General features: G+C 49.2%; 8 protein-coding genes across 8 annotated transcripts; 5 read left to right on the forward strand and 3 right to left on the reverse strand.

Moving 5' to 3' along the window:
• Positions 1-868: 868 nt before the first annotated feature.
• Positions 869-3,168, forward strand: BDV27DRAFT_124036 (putative C6 transcription factor). The gene is made up of 2 exons (XM_032066002.1): positions 869-2,230; positions 2,279-3,168. Exons 1-2 carry the CDS (start codon positions 925-927, stop codon positions 3,040-3,042), a joined length of 2,070 nt encoding a protein of 689 aa, XP_031930455.1. The 5' UTR covers positions 869-924; the 3' UTR covers positions 3,043-3,168.
• Positions 3,169-3,182: 14 nt separating this feature from the next.
• Positions 3,183-4,821, forward strand: BDV27DRAFT_124037 (putative guanine deaminase). The gene has a single exon (XM_032066003.1). It carries the CDS (start codon positions 3,258-3,260, stop codon positions 4,632-4,634), a length of 1,377 nt encoding a protein of 458 aa, XP_031930456.1. The 5' UTR covers positions 3,183-3,257; the 3' UTR covers positions 4,635-4,821.
• A 16-nt stretch (positions 4,822-4,837) lies between these two features.
• Positions 4,838-7,620, reverse strand: optF (small oligopeptide transporter, OPT family; the record flags this gene model as incomplete). The annotated part of the gene is made up of 6 exons (XM_032075132.1): positions 4,838-5,230; positions 5,283-5,552; positions 5,602-5,816; positions 5,867-7,194; positions 7,251-7,439; positions 7,576-7,620. The coding sequence occupies 6 exons, from the start codon at positions 7,618-7,620 to the stop codon at positions 5,031-5,033; spliced, it is 2,247 nt and encodes a 748-aa protein (XP_031930457.1). The 3' UTR covers positions 4,838-5,030.
• An 815-nt stretch (positions 7,621-8,435) lies between these two features.
• BDV27DRAFT_124040 (FAD-dependent oxidoreductase) lies at positions 8,436-10,291 on the forward strand. The gene is made up of 3 exons (XM_032066004.1): positions 8,436-9,281; positions 9,337-9,734; positions 9,795-10,291. The coding sequence occupies exons 1-3, from the start codon at positions 8,901-8,903 to the stop codon at positions 10,078-10,080; spliced, it is 1,065 nt and encodes a 354-aa protein (XP_031930458.1). The 5' UTR covers positions 8,436-8,900; the 3' UTR covers positions 10,081-10,291.
• Positions 10,292-11,516: 1,225 nt separating this feature from the next.
• On the forward strand, positions 11,517-14,378 carry fos-1 (sensor histidine kinase/response regulator Fos-1/TcsA). Its single transcript, XM_032066005.1, has one exon. It carries the CDS (start codon positions 11,740-11,742, stop codon positions 13,864-13,866), a length of 2,127 nt encoding a protein of 708 aa, XP_031930459.1. The 5' UTR covers positions 11,517-11,739; the 3' UTR covers positions 13,867-14,378.
• A 1,081-nt stretch (positions 14,379-15,459) lies between these two features.
• BDV27DRAFT_124044 (uncharacterized protein) lies at positions 15,460-17,847 on the reverse strand. The gene is made up of 2 exons (XM_032066006.1): positions 17,740-17,847; positions 15,460-17,687 (listed from the first exon to the last, which is right to left on the reverse strand). The coding sequence occupies exons 1-2, from the start codon at positions 17,777-17,779 to the stop codon at positions 15,742-15,744; spliced, it is 1,986 nt and encodes a 661-aa protein (XP_031930460.1). The 5' UTR covers positions 17,780-17,847; the 3' UTR covers positions 15,460-15,741.
• Positions 17,848-17,930: 83 nt separating this feature from the next.
• On the reverse strand, positions 17,931-19,113 carry BDV27DRAFT_74827 (NAD(P)/FAD-dependent oxidoreductase). Its single transcript, XM_032077476.1, has 3 exons — positions 18,703-19,113; positions 18,335-18,641; positions 17,931-18,283 (listed from the first exon to the last, which is right to left on the reverse strand). Exons 1-3 carry the CDS (start codon positions 19,092-19,094, stop codon positions 18,038-18,040), a joined length of 945 nt encoding a protein of 314 aa, XP_031930461.1. The 5' UTR covers positions 19,095-19,113; the 3' UTR covers positions 17,931-18,037.
• A 2,403-nt stretch (positions 19,114-21,516) lies between these two features.
• On the forward strand, positions 21,517-24,224 carry BDV27DRAFT_169822 (DUF3435 domain-containing protein; the record flags this gene model as incomplete). The annotated part of the gene is made up of 5 exons (XM_032075133.1): positions 21,517-21,809; positions 21,878-22,112; positions 22,209-22,531; positions 22,578-22,966; positions 23,026-24,224. The coding sequence occupies 5 exons, from the start codon at positions 21,517-21,519 to the stop codon at positions 24,066-24,068; spliced, it is 2,283 nt and encodes a 760-aa protein (XP_031930462.1). The 3' UTR covers positions 24,069-24,224.
• Positions 24,225-24,830: the final 606 nt, after the last annotated feature.

Genomic DNA, 24,830 nt, shown 5'->3' on the forward strand with positions numbered 1-24,830 from the left:
TCCGCCCTCGATCGATCCTCGGTCCGTAACGACCTTTCCTTAATACCGCGGGGTGGTCCCGATTGAAATATTAAATAGACCCTTTGGCTTAGTTTATACCGACAGTTGATTCCTGGTCCACATGTGAAATTTCACAGCTACTTTAGGTAAGGGACACAAGAGACCGGGAGTTCTTCCTCGGTATGTAAGAGTGAGGGGTAAGAGGTACATCAGGGGCGATCTGCAAACCTCTAGGGCTATGATTGACACCTTTTCTCAGAGGGACCTGCTGGGAGCCGTTGGGATCTGTTGAGTTTCAGCAATCTACCAGGTTCATCCATGTCGGGAAAATCATGGGATGTACACAGTATGCTGGGCGCATATCACAACCCTTGTTTCGGGACGTGCTCATGTCCACTGCAGAGGGGGCATTTGGGTCTAGACGAGGGGACTTAACAGATCATCCAATCAGGGCTGGTGTTCAATCAGTTCATTTCCCAATCACGTATGATGGATTCCCGCCTAATTTGGGCAGGAGTGCGAGAGTCTATGGGTCACTCTCGCCTGGAGGTCAAATCTCGTGGATTCAGGGGAAAGCGGGGTTAATAACCTAAAATCTCAAGATTGGCCGCGTGGTACAGCCGTACAGGAACAGTATCTACTTAGCCGATTGGAGGAGCAGTGGCTGGCTGGCTCAGCGATCCAGAGTACCTAAGAGTCAATCTACTGTTACGGACTTAGGCTTAGGGCAAGAGAAGAAAAGGGATCGGCGCAGGTTCGGCCAGCGTGACGGGGGGGGAACCAAACCTCAACGGGACTAGTGGAGGGACGACCTTTAAAGCAGCGGGAGGATATCCCATGATCCCCCCAAGCCATCATCTCCACCATCGGAATGGCCTGCGGTTCGAGCCGCCGACCCCTTGGTCTTTGCTGTAATCCTCCATTATGACCAACCGCGACCCCGAGTTTCGACATCAGCTGGGCAAGTTTCGTCTTGATTCTTCCTTGTCATCGCATGTGTCTACTCCCCCACCTCCAATACTACATCCTGAAACCTCCCCGCTCTCTCAGCCCCCTTCCTTGACGACTCCGACATCGTTGCAGCCGCAAACGCCATCCCATACTTCCCACCCCCATCGCAGTAAACGGGTTTCAACTGCCTGTGACTTTTGTCGCAAGCGGAAAAAGAAATGTGATTTTCGCTATCCGAACTGTTCCGCATGTACTCGCGCTGGCGTACGATGTACGATTCCTCCGCCGGGTCCCCAAGTCGCCAGTGCCTCCGTCCCTCGAGATCAGCTTGAGAATCTTCAAAACCGCGTGCGATGGCTAGAAGACGTTCTGCGACGCAAGACGGGCCTCTCCGTAGCCGACAGGCCAACAGGGAGCGCGCTAGACGGGGAAGGAGATCTAGACTGGTACCAGGTACCAACGGTGTTAATGGGCCGAGACAACTCCCATTCAACGACGTCCGCGACAGCCTCAGCATGCAGTCCAGCTGAGTCTCCCGCTGTGGGAGCAGAACTACCCAATGTAGGCGAGATATTTCGAGATCAGCTAGAAAATCGACGACCATCGGTTGCGCGCCCAGTCGCGTCCGCCCCGCGCGTTCTTCGCTTAGCCTCCCTGGAGGATGCTGAACGAGTGGCCTCGCAGTACTTCGACGGCATTGGCTATCAATACCCATTCCTTCATCGCCATGATTTCTTCACGCAGCTACGACGCATATATACCGGTGTCGTGCCACCACCCGACGTGCTATACACATATCACATCACGATCGCTATCGCCATGCTGATCAGTAACGCTGAGGGCTCACAAGCAAATGAGTACTACCGTGCGAGCCAGGAAACATTATCTCTGTCGTTACAGAATGAGGATCTGTCAGCGGTGCGGGCCTTACTGAGCCTTGCACTATGGACGATGTTTTCCACGAACGGCCCTAGCGTGTGGCATGTGCTCGGCAGCGCACTACGCCTGGCGACGAGTCTCGGTCTGCATAAAGCTCGGAATGCGGCCAGTGTGGTGGAAGACGAGATGTCTAAGCGAGCGTTCTGGAGTCTATACAACCTTGATCGACTTGTTGCCAGCACACTTGCCCGACCGTTGGGCATCGCGGACGAAGATATCACCGTGAACTTACCGCGCGAATTTAACGATGACTGGAGCGAAGCGCCGGGAGCCAGTGCCATGACGATCCCAGTGCAGGTGGTGCGACTGCGCCGGATATTCTCGCGGATCTACCGTTACTGTAAGTCTGCCGAAAGGTACTATGATACGTCTGGACTAACCCTTGCAGTATATAATAACCATCCTCCTCCTGCTCCCGCCGAGGTTTCCCTTACACTTCTTCACTTTCGTCAAGAGCTTGATGACTGGCGTCGGAATGCGCCTGTGTACCCTCCCGCACTCCTGTATTCAACCAGCTATTACGATTATCTTTATGCGACCACTCTACTTCTCATGCATCGACCCAGCCCGCGAAATCCGACCCCAGATGCGACTAGCATTGTGAGCTGTGGCGATGCCAGCATCCAAGTGATCCGATCATATTGGGACAGCTATTCCGTCGGGAAGCTCAAATGGATCTGGCTGACTCTGAGCCAGATCTACTTTGCAGGGATCACCATCTTGTGGTGTCTCAATCAGAATTTCCTTTCCGTCCGGGATGGTCATGTAGCAGCCTGGCAACCGAACGACCAGATGATGCGACGGGCTATTCAGGCAGTGGTCGTGGTACTGGAAGAGTTTGGCAAACGACGGCCGGGAGTGGAACGCCTGGCGGAGACGTTTCGCCATCATAGTACAGTCATCTTTAGTCACTTGGCATATCAACAAGAGCAGATCCACAGCCAACCCCAGACTCAGCCACCGCTGCAACCACAGCTGCAGCAACAAAACGTTCTGGTGGCACCCCCGGTGCCTATGGCGGCCACCTTGGACGATGTGCTCCTAGTGGACGGGTCAGGAAATGTGCCCCTGATAGATGCTCAGCTGGCCGACGAATTGTTCTATTCGTACGATTGGTTTCAGGAAGAGATGGCGACCTTTTATACCCTGTGAAGATATAAATAATTTATTCGTATGCAATGGAGTTGAGATACCATTATTATTCGTCCGCTTATCACTGTCTATTATTTTACCCCACCTCTTTAATCAAATACTACATCAGACCATGTCAATTAACAACAACAATCTTCTCTTTCCCCCCTCAGTAAAAAACATCCAAGAAAACACTCACTCACTCACACTTCCCCATCAACACAACAACAACCACAATGACCACCACCACCAAAACCCCCCAAGCCTTCCACGGCACTTTAATCCACAGCAAAGATCCTCAAACCCTGGAAATCCTCCCAAACACCCTCCTCATCATCTCCTCCACAGGCAAAATCCAATCCCTCCACCCCTCCACCAACCCAACCGACATCCCAACCCTCCTCACCCAAGCAAACCACAACCCCGACACAATCCCCGTAACCACCCTCGCAGCCACCGAATTCCTCATCCCAGGCTTCATAGACACCCACACACACGCCCCACAATGGTCCCAACGCGGCCTCGGCCGTGGTATCCCCCTCCTCACCTGGCTGGAGCAAATCACCTTCGCGCACGAAGCCAAACTCGCCGACCCCATCTACGCAAAACAACTCTACCGCGCCGCCGTGCAAGGCAGTCTCAAGCAAGGCATAACAACAGCCTGCTACTACGGGTCGCGACACAAGGATGCCTCAGTCATCCTCGCCGAAACATGTCTAGCCATTGGCCAGCGCGCACTAATCGGGAAATGTAATATGAATCGCCATGCGCCGGATTGGTACGTTGACTCTTCAGTGGACGAGTCCGTCTCCGATACGGTCGAATTCATCGCCAAGGTGAAAGAGTTAGATGGGAAGACTGGTCTCGTGACCCCGGTCATCACGCCTCGGTTCGCAATAACATGCGACGAGCATCTTCTAGGTGAATTGGGGACCATTGTGAAACAAAACCCGGGTATACCGGTGCAAACGCACTTCAACGAATCCCACGGCGAAGTCAACTTCACCCGGGACCTCTTCCCGCAGTTCAAGAACGAAACGGAACTCTACGATAACTACGGTCTACTCACTAACCGAACTATCCTGGCCCATGCAATCTACCCACAGCCGGAGGAGTTCCCGCGTCTCAAAGAACTGGACTGCGGTGTCGCGCACTGTCCCATTCCCAACACGACCATGGACGAGTACATGATCGCCCCTGTGCGGGAGTATCTCTCGCGCGGGATCAAGGTCGGTCTGGGCACGGATTGCGGGGGCGGGTACTCGTCGTCTATGCTTGATGTGATGCGGGCGGCGTTTATGGTGTCTGTTGCGAAGCAGACGGAGACGGGGGGAAAAGATGCGCCGTTGAGTGTTGCGGAGAGCTTTTATTTGGCGACGCTGGGCGGGGCGAAGGTTGCTGGGTTGGAGGATCGGGTGGGGCGGTTTGCGCCCGGGTTGGAGTTTGATGCGTGTCTTGTGAGGACGGGCGTCGCGGAGGGGGTTATGGCACCTGTTGAGGAGGAAGATGGTGTTGAGGGTGTTTTTGAGAAGTTTCTGATGACCGGGGATGATCGGAATATTGTTAGGGTTTGGGTGAAGGGGAGAGAGGTGAAGGGGTCTTCTTCTGCTTGATGTTTATCCTGCTTTTTTGGTGTATATCAATTTGACTGTCTTTGCTATTACTAGTGTCGGTGTTGGAGTTGGGTTGTTGTATGGGAAATTATTCTCCTGGTCTTGGAAGGATTTATATATATCTGCGCCGGGATCGGGATATATACATTTTCTAAGTCTTAAGTCAATCTCGACAATTTCAACTGAATATAATGTGTATAAAGTATTAATATGTTTCGTCTAAGATAATTACAATTAATAGGCACCGTATGTTATGCTCAGACCATGTCTGGATGAATAAACGCCAACCGAAAAGCATATCCAACAAAGCTTGAAAATATCCAACGTAGAGAAAAGGGGTATTGCTGACCTAGATGTTGATTAATGCGCCGAACAAATAAACAAACCAGAAAACAATCATTGCCATGTTCCTTTGCGAGGTCCGAAGTACCCTGACTCCGGGAGCGCCTTCCACGGTGTGCCTTTACCGTCCGCAGTGCGCGCGGATACAGTATTTCCCCACCAGTGTAGCGGACCAGCTGGAAGGGTGATGCAGAAAAAGATGATGACGGTGGCCACGGCCACAGCACAGTCCAGTGCTGCTGAAAGAACATAATCTAGTCCATGTTAGAGCGGCGCAGCGATATACTTGTGAAAGAGATGACCTACTGTATTTAGACCACCAGGCCGGCCTGCGTCGTTTAATCAAGCCATTAAAAATAAGGTTGACAATCCACCAGGATGAGAAGCTGATCCCGGTGGCCGGTGGAACAAGGCTCATGGCACCAAACGCGACCGGCCATGAGATGTAGTTGGCTTGCTTCCAACGCCGACCAATGACATATGTGACAATAACGACTAGGGGCCCAGCCAGGAAGAACCAGAGGAGATTGCCGTAGATCTGTCCGGGGGAAAAGTTTCGACCGGGACCGAGGGCGCCTAGATCTCGTTAGTCAAGGTCATTCCACGCGTTATGGCAACTGCCTACCCCAGATTAACGAGGATGAATATGTGACTCGACCATGGGGACAAGTAAATCCACCAGCAGCATCGGGCGTGCAGACGCCATCAATTCGAGTGATCATAAACACCGTTACGCCGCACTGGACAACGGCTCCAATTAAAGTCGCCAGCCCCTGGGCTAAGAATAAGGTTCGGGGGGCAATGTGAAGATAGTGTGCCAATTTCATGTCCGCCACAAATCTGTTCGGTTAGCTGCGCTCAGACGCCTGGGGTGGAATGGAATGGCTTACTCTAATCCTTGAGACACTGCCACGTATCCGTAAAACTTGAAGGCCATGTTGGCAACGGGCCGTCCGAGAAATGCATAACCGCCAATGAACTCCGTGATCAGGTTCAACTGGTTGCTAGTAATATTCGTCACCGCTTTGATGATGCCAACAGGAATGAAATAAATCATCGGTAGCACAAAGGCCAACAATACTGCCCACGCTGGGAGACCCGTATGCCAAACCTCGTTGGTCACAATGCTCAGTACAAACATGAGTATGGTTACAGCCGCAAACCACCACCAAGGAACGTCTTTGTAAGAAGCCATGAGCCGTGAGTGAACATCCTTCTTATCCCGTCCTTTCCACTGCTCCCACAGGTCAGTCCCGTGGTACAGAGCTATGTGAACGAAGATGCCCGTGAGATTGGCAAAGGCTACGCCGTAGGTCACTGCGTAGCCCGCAGGAAGAAACATGGGCGAGTACTCGCGGTACGCCTCCACGTTGACCGTACCGTCATGGTTCATCACACGGCTGGTGTTGTAAGATTTGCCTGTATTATCGAAGGTGTTGGAATTCAACATCGGGAGATGAGCCGAATACCACGTATTGGTGTAGTACAGAATTGGACAGATTAACCAGAAGAACAAGGCAAATGATCCAATCACGTTCAGTCCTGCCCAAAAAGGGACCAGTAGCGGGCTTTGATTCGCATAGACGACCTGAGCCCAATCAAAGGTTAGTATTGACATGCCCAGCCCTGTCGTCTGGCCAAAGAGCTGGTTGACAATGACGTTCGTCGGTACGATCCAGCAGATAAAGTTAAATGTGCTAAGACCGGTGAAGAGGTATCCCGGAGCAAAGTACCACATTGCGCCGCCAGCGAAAACAAAGAGGAAGAAGCGGAGACGGGTTATCGACCACCCATCCGCGACAACGTTGGCGCGCGAGTGTAAGGTGGACAGTAGCGCAGCATTCGACAAAACCTGCGGCCATATCATTGTCGCTGGTCCCACGAGCCAGCGGGAAGCCATGCCTGCCAAGCCGAACCCGAACAGTTGTGTGGTGATACATAATAGGATCTCGAATCCCCCTTGCGAAGGCATGTTATAGAACTTCACCATGGCCTCAATTATCTGTGTCGCAGCCGCCGATCCGAAGGAGACATTGGCCATGATCGTGATCAAAGCATGCTCCTTGATGTTGAAATGACGATCCGGATTCAGCCACCCCAATGGCAGCCATTTTGCCCAAGCACAGCCAACGGGAAACGCGACTAGCTGTGCTACCAAAGCGCTGATGGTTACACTGGGCTGCCTCAGACTGAAGAACTGATTCAATCCACTCCCGACCTAAGGCCAGTCAGTGTTACACGCTCCGCGACACAACTTCTCCGCCACTGACGTACAATCGTAAATATCACCCCAATCGTCCACATCCGAACCGTGTTGACTGGCAGATGTACATCGTCTACCGGCCTAACGACCGCACGAACCTCAGGGAAGGGAGAATCGTCGGCTTCATAAGGGAGGACCTTGGCGGCATCGCGGTCGCTGAGAATACTGTAGTTGCTATCATCGATATCGAAAGACGGTTCCTAGCGACGATCATTAGATAAAGAACTAACGATAGGAGTATTAATGAAGTGATTGGCCCCATCCGCAGGGCATGCGGTGTGTGCCACGTGGAAAGCGAAGGATGGTCACTGGGCGAGCTAGGTCAGTCTAACCCACCTGTAAGAACTCCTTCTGCTGGGGCTTTTCGTCCCGCTCCGGCATGTCAGCTATAATACGAAAGTACGTATTATGGTGGTAAGCAGATTTAAAGTAGGCTGTTCGCTCTGGGTCCAGTCAATGAAGGTCCTGGATCTTGTCTAACAGGGGGTTGAATGAAGGTGGAGTGGACATGATCCTCGATGTAGTTTAGTGTCACTCGTGACAGGCGAGCCCACGGGATTCTTTTATTAAATTTTATTATTCCTTTTTTCCTTTTTAATTTTCGACTTCCATGTTGAGTAATTAACTCTCGCTCTGAGCCGTGAGGACCAGCGATCGATACCAATGTTTCCGGTAACGCTCAATACGATGATACAGATCGGAAACCCCCCCTGGCCTCGCCATCACCGACTACCCGAGTGGATACTTGACCTGGATACTACTGTGTTACAGAATAAATACTACGGAGGTAAAGACACAAAAGGAAATATGTAGATAGGATCCATTTGTTTTTTCTTTCTTTCTGGCTTTCTTTCTTTCTTTTTTTTTTTTTTTTCGTGGTAATTTCTAGAGGTGTCGAATGTAGTTGATTGTTTATAAATTCCCTCACATCGGTCTTGGTTTCTGCATCGAGTTTAGTTGACGATGCGAAATGTAAGTCAGAATACATGTGCATCGAAGGAATCGACGGAAAACCCTCGTCGACCGCCTTGGGTATGGTTGGGCGGTTCAGTCCGTCTTTCCCTCATCGAATATTCGCCGAAGGTTCCATAGTGCGTCGGGACGAACCGCCTACAGTCATGCCACGATAGAAATCAGCCTGTGAGCTTTGATAAAGCAGCAAGATGACGAGTCCCTTGTAAACCCTTTTTTCTCTTGGGACACAATATCATATGGATATTATTGGCGATTAATGTGCGCAAAACTTCTACATCTGGTGTAGACGTTGTTGTTTGTGGTTCACCCTCCTCGCTCCCAGCGGGTACAGCCGACCATCGGATCTGAGCGCTTCTATCCGACTCCAGCAAACCATTCGAGAACGACACGCAAACCGATCATCGCTAAGAAATGGCTGTTCCATCGGTTGCTTATAAGAGAAAGGTGGCGGCGCTCGTAGAATGATAAGAACAATGAATATCTTGGTCTCCTGAGGGCTTCACATCCAGTTACCACACGTTTTATATGTCGTCATCTCTGTCCTTCAAATTTGCCTCTTAAGATTCCCATCAACTTCATCCACCACAAGTCTTAACACTCTGAAGACTCCGGTGTAGGTAGTCTGTGCAATTGTACGACAAGGAAGGCAAATCCGCCGGTACACATCGAATCCCTTCAACGACAACATGGGGGATCTTGGCCACCCTGTCGATATCTCCTCCGTGCCGTTCGCACAACGCCCCATCATCATCTTGGGTGCCGGGATTATTGGATGTGCCGCTGCAAGACAACTTCTTCTCAATGGATTCCCCGTAGTCTTGGTGGCGGAGTATCTCCCCGGAGACCAGAGTATCTTCTATGCGTCTGCCTGGGCGGGAGCAGCATGGCATGCGGCTGGGGGCATTAGCCCTGAATATCGATACTTTCAAGCAATCACCCATCGCCATCTGCTAAAGATGGCACAGGAAGACCCTGAATCAGGGGTGTGTATTGTGGACACACGCGAGTATCTGGAAGACCCCCCAGCTGAAAACTCTGCGATCTGGGGGAAGACTGTCGTATCGAAGGTGAGGCAACTATTGTCATTTCACGGGGACGTTACATTGCTGACTGTGGAGATAGTTTCGTGACCTACAACCCGGTGAATACCCCCCTAATTTCTCTTGTGGGTGGGCATACGATACCCTCGTCACCGACCCAACGCGCCACATGCCTTACCTGGGAAAACAAATCAAGGCGCTCGGGGGTCAGTTCATTCGGAAACGGGTCGAATCTCTTCAGGAGCTGTACACAATGTTTCCCGAATCAAGCATCTTCATCAATGCAAGTGGTATCGGGAGCAAGACGTTGAGTGATGTCCAGGACGAGAAGTGTTTCCCTGAACGAGGACAGAACGTATTTTTGCGCACCGACAATTGTCAGACCATGTACTTCCGGAACGGCAAGGAATATACTTATGTCATTCCTCGGCCATTGTCGAAAGGTGTTGTGCTTGGTGGAGTAAAGCAAAGCGACAACTTGTAAGTTTGTTCATTAGCCCATGGTACAAGGTTTTCGTTCAAAAACTGACTGATGAATAGGTCTCCCGAAGTGGATATTGACATAGCCCGAGATGAGATTGCACGCGCCCATCGTCTCGCTCCCGAGATAGTTCCGGAATATCCCCCTGAAGATGCACTCGATCACATCATTGGCATCCGCCCGTCCAGGAAAGGCGGTTTCCGCCTTGAATCCGAAAAAGTGGGAAATCGCATTGTTCTATCCGCGTATGGATTCGGTGGAGGTGGATACGCCTTCTCATACGGCGTGGCCGATGCTTTGGCAAAGATGGTGGAAACGGCCGAGCGGGAGAATGTGATTCTTTAGAGCGGCTCAATGATATCTTTTATTGAGTCAGCTGATACATCTGCACAGGGGGACGGGGGGACGGGCGCTGTTTCAAACTGGACTGGATGTTACGTTGTTTGCATTTTTGCTCATTAGCGACAGTATGATGATACCAGTAGTATAATTGCAAGTAGTTAGTTGATTTTACGGGGAGCTGATGATACACAATGACATTAATTATATGCAATGAGCGTTATTATTATTATTATTATTATTTTATACGTCTATCTTCGCTCATTTATTCATTTTGACTGTCATTTTCGGTTTCCCTGTCACTATGTCTTCTATCATACGACCACATGGAGACATCGGCCTCAGGTTGTCGGGTAAACGGGGCCTCCGCGAGATAAGGCCTCTCAGGTTTAGTAACTTAGTGGATACCCATCCTTCTATTTAGTGACGGTAGGGCCCTGCCTAACTTCCCCTTTGACGGGGTAACGTACGGAGTACTTCTAGAAGAACCATGGAAACACAATTGATTTGTGGCCCTGAACTTACATTAGTCACTAGTTCTTTTGAATCTGTCTATCCTTTCCGGAAGGGGTAGTCCAGCGTCTCTGATACTTGTTTCAAAATAACCTTCTTTCTTTTCGTCCTATCATGAAACTTGGAGGCATGAAACTATTATTGATGAGGCTTTACATGGGTGGATCCCACAGTTAATGAATCTCTAACTATCGAATCTATGACGTCGAGGCTCGATTACAATAGTATACCTGGAAAGTCCATACCGAAGGAAAAGGATTCCTACTAGTCAATGCCACGAAGTAGAATGAAGACGATCGGCACCAGACAGCTAGTACTATCGAGGATGCTATCAAATCAAGGAGGAATAGTCAATTCCGGGGTGACCAATGAGGGTTTCAGGAGGGTCTAAAAATACCTTTTTTATATATAACACCTGCTACAACGGGATCTACTGAGTCAGGACTCAGCAACGACAAGAACTGAACTAGTCCATGTGTACCCGTTTTTTTTTTTTTTTTTTTTTTTTGTACCCTTTTGGTTGACGGCATTTGAAAGTGAGCATGGCTGAATCATCTCCTTGACTAATAGGCCGGTGGGATTCTAGAACCTGTACCAGGGAGGGAGAAGAAGTGGTTCCATTCCTTGATTTGTACCCATTTTCATTCTCTGGGGTGGATCCGCGGTTCTGAAGGAAATCAAGAATCGGTTGGACTAAGGTTGGAGGGCATGCAAACATTGGTGGTTTTGGCATGCAAGCAGAAGCAACGTGACTGGGTGTGTGGTCTTTTGCCCCGCAAGTCCGGGCTGGTCGGCCGTCCACTAGTGGACGAAAGCGCATGGTCGATCGCCTTCCGTTGACGTCGGTGGTTTGGCCTTTTGCCTTAACTCGGCACTCCCCTAATGAGGAAGATTTCTCTCTGTTCCATAGCCAACATGAGGTTTCAGATCCTGATCGCTTTGCTTTTCCATCTTGATCTGGCTTTCAGCTTTCTTGGGTGAATTTTACTGGTATGAACGGGTTTCACGAGGTCACAACGTAGCCCAGATCGTGTCGGATCGGGTGAATCAACCCAAAACCGCGTACTAGCCTTTCTCTCCTCCCTTCGGTACAAAGGGTCTTTTTTTTACTCGTCCAGTCTTATACCGCCACGCTTCTCTTGGAAAGCAGGGATGTCGCTCAGAGATCGGTTTCTCAATCTTAGCATGCACGATCGCGCCCAAACCGTGAACCTGCCGCTGATCACGACGCCACCAGAAGACAATGATATGGTGTTAAGCGAACTCAAAGGCGATCCGAAGCCATCGTTACGGACGAATGACATCTGCGCCTCAGACGCCAAACTTGTCACCCCACAGCTGGATGCCTCGCTGTGTCGCATCTATCGCTACACCCCAATACCGACCGTCGTCGTCGACGCGAACCTATCCATAGTGGAAGTGTCCGACAGTCACCTCGCCCTCTCGGGCCAGACCAGGGATACATTGCTCAGTACTTGCATATGTGATATTGCCCCTTCCATCGTCCCTGTGCCAGATATTCCATCCTTATATGGCGCGATACGAGCGGCTATCTCAACGAAAGAAATTCAGTTGATCGATGATATTCATCTCAGTGATAAGAATTCGTACTTTCGACTTCAGGTTACGCCAATATATCACGACCGGACTTTATTATATATAGTTTTCGAGGCACATAAGGACACTAGGGATCGCTCTGATACCCAAGATCATCACCATGCATATGTGAATGAAACGTACAAGATCCTGGTTGATACCGTCAAAGACTATGCCATCTTCATGCTGGACACCTGTGGCAACATTACAACTTGGAATCCGGGTGCTGCTATCATGAAGGGCTACTCCGCTTCCGAGATCATCGGCAAGCACTTTTCCGTGTTTTACAGTCCCGAAGATCGGCGCAACAATAAGCCAGGGAGGGGCCTGGCAGTATGCTTGCGTGATGGAAGGATGGAAGATGAAGGCTGGCGCTACCGCCAAGATGGTTCTCGATTCTGGGCCAATGTAATGATCACCCCTGTTTACGAGTTCGGCCGTCATGTCGGATTCGTGAAAGTGACCCGTGACTTGACCGAACGGAAGGCGGCTGAGGGGCGTCTGATCGCCGCTTTCGAAGAATCATCAAGACTCAAGACTGACTTTTTGGCTAACATGAGTCATGAGATACGTACGCCAATGAACGGCATGCGCCTTGCGTTGTCTATGCTGACAGACACCGAGCTCGATAACAACCAGCGTGAATATGCATCTATTATCGAGGATTCTACGTCAGTATTGCTACAGATCATCAACGATATCCTGGATTACTCGAAGCTATCCTCAGGGTCATTCTCCCTGACATCGGATATTGTGGAGGTTGACAGCGTCGTGGGCGCAGTTGTGCGAAATTGCAAATCTTCCCTAAAACCAGGCGTCACCCTCAGTTGTTCCATGCCGCCGAATTTTCCTCCAGCTGTGCGTGGAGATCCTCTACGATATCGCCAAGTACTCCAGAATCTTATCGGCAATGCGGTGAAATTTACGGAGAAGGGGCATGTCCAAATATCCACATCATTCGCCATAGACGCTCAGGATCCAACAATGTACAACATCTCGACCGAGGTAGTCGATTCAGGAGTGGGTGTACCTGGAAGTGCTATCAACACCTTGTTCACGCCATTTACACGGTTTGCGGATTCTACGAGGCGGAAATACCAAGGCACCGGGCTCGGCCTTTCCATTTGCAAAAGCCTAGCAGAACTCATGAACGGGAGTGTAGGCTACCGACCAAATCCGGACGGTCCTGGTAGTGTATTCTGGTTCACAGCTAAAATGGGGCGGACGGATACGCGAGTGCCAATCAAGCGTTCCGGCATGACCCCTACTGACAGCTCGGAAGATCTTATCAAAAAGTTGAAAGAGGTCGCGCCCCGCAAACATATCTTGCTCGTGGAGGATAATTTGGTGAATCACATGGTAATGCTGAAGCTCCTGCAGAGCTTCGGGTTCGAGCGGATTGATGCTGCCTGGGATGGGGCAGAGGCTGTTAGGCTAGTGAAACAAACGCCACTATCTTACAACGTAGTACTTATGGATATCAGCATGCCAGTTCTAGATGGCCTCGAGGCGACATCTCAGATCCGGAGTATGAAGATTGACGTGCCTATCATTGCGCTCACTGGCAATGCTTTGAAAGGCGACGCTGAAACCTATCTCGCCAAAGGTATGAACGACTATTTGGGAAAGCCTGTGCATCGCAATCATCTTCTGCAAGTGCTTTGGAAGTATCTAGGTACATGACGACTGAGTTTCTCACCGAGATATATGGCTGTGGGCGTGAAAACGCCTTTTTTCTTTTTTCTTTTTTTTTTCAAGGAACCGCTAGTTTGTGGATCATAGGGTTGTCGCCAATATTGACCTCCCTCTCAATCTTCGTCCGTGCACTCACCGGGCCCTTCATTAGCTCCATCAGTATACTTGAGCTGGTGGTGCCAATCTAATTAGATGCTGGATGAGTGGCTAGCTCGAGAGATCCAGACTCTCCTGTGTTGGTGGTACCCACTCGGCAACAGGGTGCCATTGTCTAACAGACGGCGCTCTTGCTGCCCGAAACAAGGCGTAGTATGGAGCCCGGAAGGCTCTCTTAGCACCTCTGTTTCGCCTTTCGAGTACGGTAGTCCCGTCTCCACTGCCGAATTATTTCCGACGGAATTGGCCGGAAACCAAATATGTATATCTATCTGAGACATTAGAGTTATTGCACGCGTCATCATTGGACTACTGTAGTACTGTTTATACGCTAGGGACTGAACTTACCATATGAATGTTATCAATCCTACCTTCTTACACATCCAATAACGCTCCACTATTCTCCCACAACGTCGCCCGTGATGGAGCGTTGTATTGGAGAAAAGCCTGCATTTCACCCTTAAGTAGCCGCAGTTCGCCATCTCGATTACCTTCTGACTCGTATTGAATATTCAGCAGGGTGGCATCGCAGCATCCCAAATGCTGGCTCCATCCTGGCACCTTCGTTCATTGGCTAAACAAGAACCAAGGACAGCACGAGCATATCGAGCTAGCGTGGACGAGGGGAAGAACAGATTTCCAGTGAGGCTTTCGATCATCGATCTCGCAATGCGTATCGAAGCTGTCTATCACATAGCTTTCCTGATCGAGCATGGGCGGCATAAGCTTGATGAGGCTATCGTTCATAGCAAACCCATGTCACGTGGGTTGAAACAATTGCTATCTTGTAACTCGCTACTCCTACCTATTAGTACATCTTTTAAGAATGAGAAGCCGTTCTCAGGGATGTAGCTTGTATCGAGTGGAGCCCTGTCGAAGCTGTACTCGGCTGGTTTTATATATATGGTAATTAATAGCGATCTATCTAGGAAAGGGACTAATATATAAAATGATCACATTTTTCTCTATAAAGCCGGTTTAGGGCTCCCCTAAAGTTTCCATCCATCCTTATTTCGACGTCAGTCCCAGACTATTATTCTTATTGCAATCCTGCGAATTATTCTGCTTACTTTCCTCATTTCATGGGCACGTAAACTCCTAATCGTATATTCTAGTTTCAGCCATTTTTGCAAGCGGAAACTCAATACTGCTTGTTATATGTGAAGTACCAAGTTATTGTGAATTGGCTTCAGCTATCCTTGTTTTCTTCCATGTTTTCGGATCAGGTCAACTTACTAGATCCTGACATCCGATTTATTATGGGGCCTGGACAACACGGTCGAGATACCTTGCAGGTTGCCTAAGGTCTAGTGAGCCGAGGCCGATATCATAAATGGTCCTCAATTGAAGGGAGGTGTATAGATCACCGAACGCCTGTTACCAAGATATATTTAAGACTTTTTACAAATATATAGTCACGACCCTGCAGTATCTATAAGTCTTCGTAAACAGCTAGTCCAGAGTAAGACATGAACATCAGGACAAGACCGGCCTTCTCTTTAGTCTGGGCCTAACCCGCTTGCAACTGCTCCAATCCAAAATGCACTGAAACCTGGCTGGCGGATTATGCCAATCAAGTTAAGGACTTATCAAATACAATGATAACCTTTCCTACCCACCTATATTCTCTCCAAATTACTGTGTGCGTAATCTTCCTGGCTTTTCCTGGCTCTAAGGGAAGAACTCTTTTGATGGTTGCTTTGTGATTCAAATAAAAATATATCTAACTGCCTCTCGAACCTGTTTGGCAATATTCAATGCTTCTTCACGACTGCTCCTTGAATAGACATTGAAGTAAGCGAGGAATGTGTTCCGACCGGTGCTTGGATGGGGAACACGTTGTCCTCGTTTGACAAGACAACCGCATCTACTGATGAATGCTTCAAGATCAGGTCTTCGTGAAATGAGGTCCGCGCAGATGTCGTCTGAATCAAAGATACCTTGACACGAGGAGGGAAAGTCGGCCGGGATGAAAACCATAACACTGGTATATTGCGGTCCCTTGAGGAATGGGCGGGCAAGGGCACGAACACGAGTCGTATCACCCACGGCCGAGAGTAATGCTAAGCCCCAGTAGTCGATTCCGTAGGTGGATTCGATGATCTGGGAGCCTGTCATTCCTAGAGGGCGAGGATTGATCTCGATCAGCCATGCCTTTGGTGTACGATCACTGTCGCTGCTCCGTGGGGAGAGCACCATAACCCCATCCTCAGTCATATACTCGACCATGGAGTTCTCTATTCGTCCTTCCAGGTGCATCACCCCGTTCCGTAGGCCAAGCGACAGCAACATGGCCAGAAAGGTTTCACGCAATAACTCAATCTCTGCCTCCGGTAGGCTTGAGGGATAAACACTGCACAGCTCATGGAAGTTGGTCAAAGAACCAACGCTTGGTCCATTGATATCGGCTGACTTTGGTAAATCATCGCATACCTCGAAGAATAGTAGCTCTCCGTCCTGTAGCACAAGGTTGACATCGACCTCGGGTCCGTCACAATAGGGCTCAATGACGAACTCGGGCCCGTGGCGGGAGGCGATGATCGCGCGTACTGCCTCATCGAGTGCGCTACGCGTATCGACACGGTACACGCCTTCAGAGCTCCACCCCCCACAGGGTTTAATGATTAAAGGATAAGGCAGGTCGTGCTCCTGGGCTACCGTGATAGCCTGATCGAGGCTCGACGCACGATAGGCATGATGACCGGCGAATTTGCTTGTAAGATACTTGTTTGTGGCAATCCTGAATCCCTCTGGGGATGCGGTTGGCAGACCTATGACCTTGGCGGCCTCGGCGACTTGAGGCCAATAGGTGTCTGCAAAGGTGACGATACCGTCTACAGGCTTACCATAGGCCCGTATAGATGCGAGGATGTGGTCTTTCATATCCTCCTCTGGAGGGTTGGTCAATCGCGTCGGAATGAAAGCCTCGCATACGTGGGCGTACTCGGGGCTTCCGAGCCAGTGTCCGGCACTATCCAAGACAACCAAACTGATTCCTAACGCCGTGGCAGCGGTGTAAAGGCCAAGTCCATCTTCCGGATGTGAGCTGTTCGCGTCAACCAGCACGAGAGTCCTCTGACGGGCTGTCTCTGTGATGATCCATGGGAATGAGAGTCGATTATCAAGCTCTTCGTCCAACTCCAAAGATACAGTTTCTAGATCAACCTGAGGTACCGGACGCATAAGTATGCAGGCTGCGGCCGCAGCAAATATCGCTGGCAAGGAAACGTCGTCCTTTACAATAGGGGTGGCTTCATTTTCGTAGCGTTGCAGTGGTTTTGCAAACGATTTGATATGTCCAACAAATACACAATCGTGAAGGCGTATAGGGATAATATCCGACCTGACTATGTATCCCTTTGCCAGCGGGATGATTAATCTGATTAGCCGCTCTTGATCTTGGGCCACTGGCGCCAAGAGAATCTGCAAGAAGAATTCGTAAGCTTCTGCCGCGCCAAAGGATTTCGCCTCAAGCAGCGTCGGCTTCCCTTGGTGAACAACGACAACACGTAGGTCGTTGGGGCTTCTTGTGAGGCTAGCTCCGAAAGGACACACGCCATGGACGGCGGTAAGCACACAGTCCACGGATTGCCACTGGTGGCTTTCCCGATATGATGTTCGCAAAACTCGCCATGTATACTCACCCAGTAAGACTGCTTACATTCAGCTTTAGAGACCGGATCTTAGATGAGATATAATCCTTACCGTGTTGTCTCCATATCTGAATTACGTGGGAAGCCGTCATGGTCGGAAGTATGTACTTATCAGGCCAAAGGACGAGACAGATGCGCCCCGATATGAAATTGACAAATCGTCAGATGCAATGAAATTGAAGTATTGATTCTCTATGTAAGCGGGGCTGAGATTCTATTTATGCTGCCTTGGGAACAAAGAGACCAGGCCTGCGCTAGGCCTATTTGGGCAGCTTAGACATATTAGATGCAACCCAAGAAGTCAACAAATTAAAAGTATTATCGCCACATTATATGTTTTAAATGCTCATCTATTCCTGCTCCACTGGGTACAGTTCGTCCTGCAACTGCCCGACCAGTCCTCCAGCCACCAATACCCCCGACGACATAGCCGTTGCGACGACCTTTACAGGGGAAGCACAGTCACCCGCAGCAAACACACCAGGAGCAGAGGTGCTATAGAAGGGCGCTGTAGCATCAAAATCTCCGGTAGGTGTCAGCTGCAGTCCGAGTTGTTCAGCAAAAGGGCCATTAATCTCAGTCCTGGGCTTGTGGGTCTAGTGATGATTAGCAATAGATCATAAGACAAGCATAAGACAGGTACTTACCAGAAAGCCTTCCGTTACTTGCGTGCCATCCTCGAATATGACTTGGACATTGGATTCACCGGGTCCTTTGACTAGCTTGGAGATCTTTCTCATGTCTACTTGAATCCCCGTTCCACGAGTTGATTCCTTCAGGGTCTGAGCAAGCTCCTCAGCACCGTCGGTGTACAATGTCACTGTAGTAGCGAATCGCTTAGCCATACGGGCAAAGTGCATGGCTGCCATAGGATTAGCAACGTCGCCAACCGCCAGGAGCCCAGCAGAAGCACAGCCACGTTCTTCGTAACCATGGCAGAAAAGACAGTGGAAACTACATAAGTTGTTAGTCCACGGAATCTAAAATCGAAATAAGCGATGAAGGGCGTACTCACATGCCTGTCCCCCAACACTCTCCATATCCATCGATGTCCGGGAAAATATCACGGACACCATTGGCTAGTACCAGTTTGCGGCCTGTCCAGACACGGTCAAGGGCATCGAATGCTTTGAAGTGGCCCTCAGATGTCTTCTGGACCTTCTTAATCTCGATATCCTCAAATTGAATAGTATCATAGCGAGCCAGAATACGTTGACGAGCTTCGCGACGGAACTCTGCAGGTGAACTATGATCCCAGGTAGCCACGTTATGCATATGGTTGGACAAGGCGTTACGATAAACACCCGAATCAAAGACGACCGCGCGGTAGAGTTGACGGGCGAGACCGGTTGCTACCGATAGGCCGGCTGGACCGCCGCCGACGATCAGAACGTCGTAGAGAGTCATGATTATAAGTGCTATTGATGATTCTAATCCAAATGGAAGACAAAATGTACCCTTGTAGTAGAACTATATAGCATGGTGGATTGACGCGGAGATTTATACACAAGGATGTCGGAGACTTTTAGCCCTAAGAATGTCTCCGGATAGGCTCCATCGTCGTCTTGGCCAAGCTTCGAGAATCTAGACTTCACATGCCCCTTTTTCTGGAATAAGGATCCACTAGCCATAGCCATATTCTGACTCATGCCCTGACAACATGATCGCATTTGAGAGAATTATTCAGCCGTGTAGTGTAATCCGTGTGGAGGGAGTTTGGTATACGACATCGACTCGCTCCCGTTTGGATGTTGTGCCGAGGACCCTTGGGACGACCTATTCCGTATCCAATACTATGTGACCATATGCATATATGTATTATGAATCAGGTTGCATAATTGTGAGCTTTGTAAGCTGCAGAGCCTGGAATTAATTCATCAAGAATACCTTATTACTAAGGCTGAGGACACTTGAAAGTCTATTTGTGTCGTTTGGGGGAAATAATACAAGGGGAATCGGCAGTGTCTTCCAAATTCAAGCACGAACAAATACTGTTGCATAGTGTATTAGTGTCATTAGTCCTATGCGATATTCTGGATTCTTCTCGATTTTGTCATAGCGGCCAGCTACGGGTTTTGCGGGTGACAACCGCAATGGAAAAGCAAGTTTTATAACATTATTTAAATCAACATACGATTACAATAGAACAATGGACGTGCGTGACTGGCATATACCCGCAATGAACACGTCTAATGATAATAGGTTGTCGGTTCTGATGGCAAGTATTTAATTATAGGGTCTATCAATGGCCAAACTCCACTTCATGATTCCGGCAACTGCTATTCCGAACATCACCATGGCTTTCATGGTCGGAAAAGGTACTGAGTAGTAGCCAAAGATAATTAAGAGAGGGATATGCTAGAGAAGCCTATAGACTTGTAAATATAGCGTAGCGGGAACGTTGATAAACGGAGATTTCGGAACAAACGACAGTTCATATCAAGGATATTATAAATATCATAACTCCAGTTAAGACGGAATATAGTGGGTGAAAGGGGATCATCCAGATAAAGGCCTGTGTATAATGTAGACGGTCGATGCAATGCGAATAGGTACAAAGTTAAGAGCACTCTAAGGCTTCGCAATGTAGGAAGAGACTCTGATCCATGAGAGGGTCATGCTCAGAATGTTTATCAGAACTAGTCCGAAATAAAGAGTATTCTCTGTCCTGTCCAAACATCCCAGAGTAGCACTAAAACACCTATCTATCGATGTGTTTGGACTAAGAATCCCTGTGTTGGTGTTAGAGTTGAAAAGGTCACAGAAATCGAAATTCTCCAGGATAGCACATAAGCAAAATGCTTAATAGATACCTAACCCTAGAATTATGGATAATAACATTCCAACCACTGAGCAAACTGTGAGGCATAAAGCATAGAAAGATCAGAGAAAGCCAAGCCTCCTTCCGACGATAGAAGGCAGTTTAGAAGGGGCTAAAAAGCCCTAGGAATGTCAACCAGGCGTACACTCTATTGTATATCACCCCACGTAAATCCCATCGCCATATCAGAACAAAAGATATAAATTCCAATATATACTCGCTCTTAAAGTATCCCAAACCCAATTTAAATCCCCTTGATTACTTCCCCAATATTAATTCCTACAAGAAAATCTTACAGTCAATCTCTAACCCTATAAAATAGATATATTCAACCAAGATATCTAAAAAAAATCTATTCTAGCCTAGCCGCTGGCTTTGCTATGATTCTAATATTTGTTTTTATCCAATATATTATTAACTATATTTGCTCTTTACTGCCGTCCTACCCAATCTCTGCTGGTAATTCTGTGAGCCTTTTTAAACTCTAGCTTTATCGTACAAACAGTTAGATATATAGCTTATAATAAACATACTTAGATAATTACTAAACAAAATATCTCGTATAAACTAGAAGAGGGCAAATGTGCCGCCAAAAACGGCCGCAAGTGACGCTGTTTTTGGCCGTCAACTTGCCAGCCTTCCCACCACTCACACAGACCCTCGTGTCCACGCACCAGCATTATGCGCAGTGGGCCTCACTCGTCCGCAGCGACTAGGCCCTCAAGTCGCGATTTCCAACCCTCAGCTATGCTTCGTTACAGCAATTGTCCACCACGCTGCTGTTTGACAAGGGCGCTGAAAATGGCTCCCTCCCGAGGTCTCAGTATAAATGGTGGCTCTCTCCACAAGAGTCTCAATTTTCCTCTCCTGCCACATCGGTTGTCATCTGAAAATAACGATCGGACTTTGGATATATCCATGCTTGGATCCTCTTTAGGAAGGCAACCGGCCTTTTAATTCCAGAGCATCCACGGCTTCTTATTCCTTGTTTCAAAGTAACCTCATCTCATGGCTCGCCGTCCTCGGAAGGCTGACTACCAGTCATCCAACGACAGTGACTCTTCTGATAGAGAAAGCACCGAAGATAATCAATACGACACTGATCTTACGGAGCCCGAGGATGAAGACGTCCAATTGCAGGATGCCAGCGACGCGGCCTTGCTCTTCGCAGATAACGAACATCCACCGGAGTACTATATCCAGCAACTAGCAAACTTCGACGAGGCAATCTACACCCAAGAAGATTACGCCAAAGGCACCACCACCACTCTCCTTGACCGGGTTAAGGAAAAATGGTCCCAGTAAGCTACACTATCTAAGTCTGATTCACTCTTTCAGGCGAATTGTTTCATAACTTCGAAGCCGACAGATTCTGTGCTTGCCTTCGGAAGGACCCTCAGGAGGAACTCGAACGTGTGTCAGTTCCGATCTTATTTACCTTCCTAGACTGGCTACTCAATCTGCGACGCGGGAAAAATGGAAGACGGCTTCCCGGTGTCAAGTGCAAGAGCTCGTTGGACACGTTCTGGAAAGTATTCCGACTGGTATACGAGAATGAAACTTCCCACAAGATTGGGAAACAAATGAACCGCCAAATGCGTCGAGTATGAGTGATCCTTTACCACCGCATGGCTTTACTCCGAAGGCACTATACCATCGTGCCTGATTGGCCATATAGCTAACGTATGCCGACTGTGTAGGTAATTCGACAGTTGGCTAAGAAGCACAAGCTGTCTCCCAAAGGACGCGATAAGCCTCCCATGGATGTCGAGGTCTTAGTGAAAGTTGTGGAGACCATCATCAGTACTACTGAGAAGAAATTCGGGCACGGCCGCCATCGTATCGAACTTGGACTATTCTTGCAGCTCGCCGGTCTCACCACAAACCGTCCTCAGGCCATATTGGATCTTAGGTATCGACACATTCAGGTCAGGTTGCTCCGCGACCCTCAGGGTGGACCACATCGCATTATCATTGAGTTTACATTCGAATTCACGAAGGAGTGGCTGGGTGCCAAGGATGCGTAAGTCATCGTTCGCTTATCGTGCCCGGGCTGACCAGTATCTCAGAAACACGTATGTACTCCCCGAAATTATCTTCGATCCTTCTCTTGTCCTTAGTCCGCATGTTTTCCTCCTGGGCATTCTTTTCGCAGACCGCGCGTTTGACAGGGGCGATGGTGAAGAGGTGTTGGTTTCGGCAAACCAGCTCCCTCGACTGCGGATTCGGGATGAATGTAACGAACTGCGACTACAGCTCGACCCAAAGCTGGATGATGTTCCAGTGTTTCCAATGTTGGAACATACCCTACAAGGAATTGGCATCTCCCCTGACCAGCCTCTTCCATACTCGACACTGGAGCCATGGGTCAAGAAGATCGGTGCTATCACAGGGTTTCGACAGATCACCCGTCCCTACAGCTTGCGCTATGGAGGTGGTACCGCGTTGGACAGTAGTGGTACGCTGCCCTAAGCAAGCTGCACTGGTGGATAATCTGTCTCGCTAATGATGTCCTAGGTGCGGTTAGTGATCCAATGCGCAACCTTATTATGCATCACGTGGACACTCACACCTTTCTGCGCTACTATCTGAGTAGGAGGATCAACAAAAACCTCCCTGCAATTATCCGCGGCCTTAACCCGGAAGACGATTTCATGCTTGCCGCTTGCCGGATGAGCCGAACCATCGATCCCAATCGGCCCCGAGAACTGACTACTGCTCAATCGTCATCTGTTAATCAACAGCCGGAAATAGTCGAACTGGTCCGCCGACGCGATGAGCTTAGTCGACAGATGGGACGGCCCCTGTCACAGCACGAGGGAACGAAGAGATACACTATTTATAAGAAACTGAACCAAGAGATATCAGGTGCCAGAAAACGAGCACGAGATAAGCTCCTTTCAGAGATCCAAGCAAAGTACGACCGGGAGCAGCCAATGCGAGAAATCCAACACCAGCTGTCCGGAGACACACTGGCTGAAAATGAGAAGCCTTTGAAATGTTCGGAGGTGGTACCTGCACCACAGAAGCGACTGATGGAGAGCCTTCTCACCCTGCCTCGACCGACTCTCGAGGAGGAGATGAATAGAAGAACGGAAGCCATTGACGCTGTGGCAGCTTACTCACTCTTCGAAGAAGGCGAGACATGCCGACTCCCGCGCGATAAACGTTCCTCCAAGGATGCTATTACCGTGGAGCCAACCAATGAGGATAGAAACGTACCGAAGACCGAGATGACTGAGTCCATCTCCTCTGCGGACGGTCAGCTGGTTGCTGCGATTCGATCACTAATGAGACCCCTATCAAAAGATAGGACCTCCAAGGTGAAGGGCGACAGGCCGTTATTCTGTTTCATCTGCCTTGGCCAACAGGAGTTGAATATTGTGAAGCGGACGTACAGATTCGCGAGCCATGGAGATGTCACAAAACATATCAAACGGAAACACCTTCGGCATATCTCAGCGCTATCTGATATACGGTGTAATGTTTGTGGTGAACAGTTTTCCAGCAAGATGCACCTCCAACGGCACGCCTTTGACATCCACCTGACTGTGACTTGATATCGGCATGCTTCTACGATGATGAGACCATCATCTCTATGTACGATGGCCCTCAACTTGACCGTGATTTACCAAGCAAAGACTCACGTCCCTGTCGTTTTTCCTAATCATGCTCCTTGTTAAGGTTTATGTACGTATAGCATAGATTACTCCAAGAAGTAGATATCTACTGGAGTTAGTCTCAAGAATTTGAAAAGATCACTACTAGGTGTTTGAAGACGGACGGGAAAATGGGAAGGAAACGAAACTCTTGGCTCTCTTTGGGCAGCGGCGTGCGCCGAGTAGATGAGAGCACCTTCTGCGAATGAGGGTTAAGCCCTTTCGAAATGGGGTTGGCTGAAAACCTTCGTTTACGGAACAGTGCAAGTGAGGATGCGCTGAGGCAGTCCCCTCAATGCGCAGATGTTAGCCTCAGGGCTGATCAAGGTCACTATTGGGTGAGGACATTGCTGCGGAAGCCGAACTTTAGCGCCGCAGGGCTACCACAGTACACTGTACACCCAAAAAAAGTGGCATGGGTGCCTGCCAGCCATTTTGGCAGCCACAAATTGCTTACCGGTTCACATAGGAGAACTTCTCTACGGAGACTAGAGAGAGGTGGGCCGATGCGGAAACGGGTCGACGACAACCATCCTTTTACGCAGGTAATGCGAGCTGAGGGTACGCTGAGGGTACGCTGAGGCATTGAGGGACACATGTTAGGCGTCTCAGGCATGGTCACTATTGGGTGGGACGTGGCTTGGGAAGGCGAAGAAAGCTTAG

Source organism: Aspergillus caelatus (assembly GCF_009193585.1).
Source record: "Aspergillus caelatus strain CBS 763.97 unplaced genomic scaffold BDV27scaffold_37, whole genome shotgun sequence".
NCBI lineage: Eukaryota > Fungi > Ascomycota > Eurotiomycetes > Eurotiales > Aspergillaceae > Aspergillus > Aspergillus caelatus.

Excerpts from the sequence above, each read along its gene's own strand:
- BDV27DRAFT_124036 (XM_032066002.1), top strand. The coding sequence starts at position 925 with ATGACCAACCGCGACCCCGAGTTTCGACATCAGCTGGGCAAGTTTCGT. Across the intron at positions 2,231-2,278 it reads CTCGCGGATCTACCGTTACT|TATATAATAACCATCCTCCT; the intron begins GTAAGTCTGCCG and ends TAACCCTTGCAG.
- BDV27DRAFT_124037 (XM_032066003.1), top strand. The coding sequence starts at position 3,258 with ATGACCACCACCACCAAAACCCCCCAAGCCTTCCACGGCACTTTAATC.
- BDV27DRAFT_124040 (XM_032066004.1), top strand. The coding sequence starts at position 8,901 with ATGGGGGATCTTGGCCACCCTGTCGATATCTCCTCCGTGCCGTTCGCA. Across the intron at positions 9,282-9,336 it reads GGAAGACTGTCGTATCGAAG|TTTCGTGACCTACAACCCGG; the intron begins GTGAGGCAACTA and ends CTGTGGAGATAG. Across the intron at positions 9,735-9,794 it reads GTAAAGCAAAGCGACAACTT|GTCTCCCGAAGTGGATATTG; the intron begins GTAAGTTTGTTC and ends ACTGATGAATAG.
- fos-1 (XM_032066005.1), top strand. The coding sequence starts at position 11,740 with ATGTCGCTCAGAGATCGGTTTCTCAATCTTAGCATGCACGATCGCGCC.
- BDV27DRAFT_124044 (XM_032066006.1), bottom strand. The coding sequence starts at position 17,779 with ATGACGGCTTCCCACGTAATTCAGATATGGAGACAACACG. Across the intron at positions 17,688-17,739 it reads TCAGATATGGAGACAACACG|TCTTACTGGGTGAGTATACA; the intron begins GTAAGGATTATA and ends GAATGTAAGCAG.
- BDV27DRAFT_74827 (XM_032077476.1), bottom strand. The coding sequence starts at position 19,094 with ATGACTCTCTACGACGTTCTGATCGTCGGCGGCGGTCCAGCCGGCCTA. Across the intron at positions 18,642-18,702 it reads GAGTGTTGGGGGACAGGCAT|TTTCCACTGTCTTTTCTGCC; the intron begins GTGAGTACGCCC and ends CAACTTATGTAG. Across the intron at positions 18,284-18,334 it reads AAGTAACGGAAGGCTTTCTG|ACCCACAAGCCCAGGACTGA; the intron begins GTAAGTACCTGT and ends AATCATCACTAG.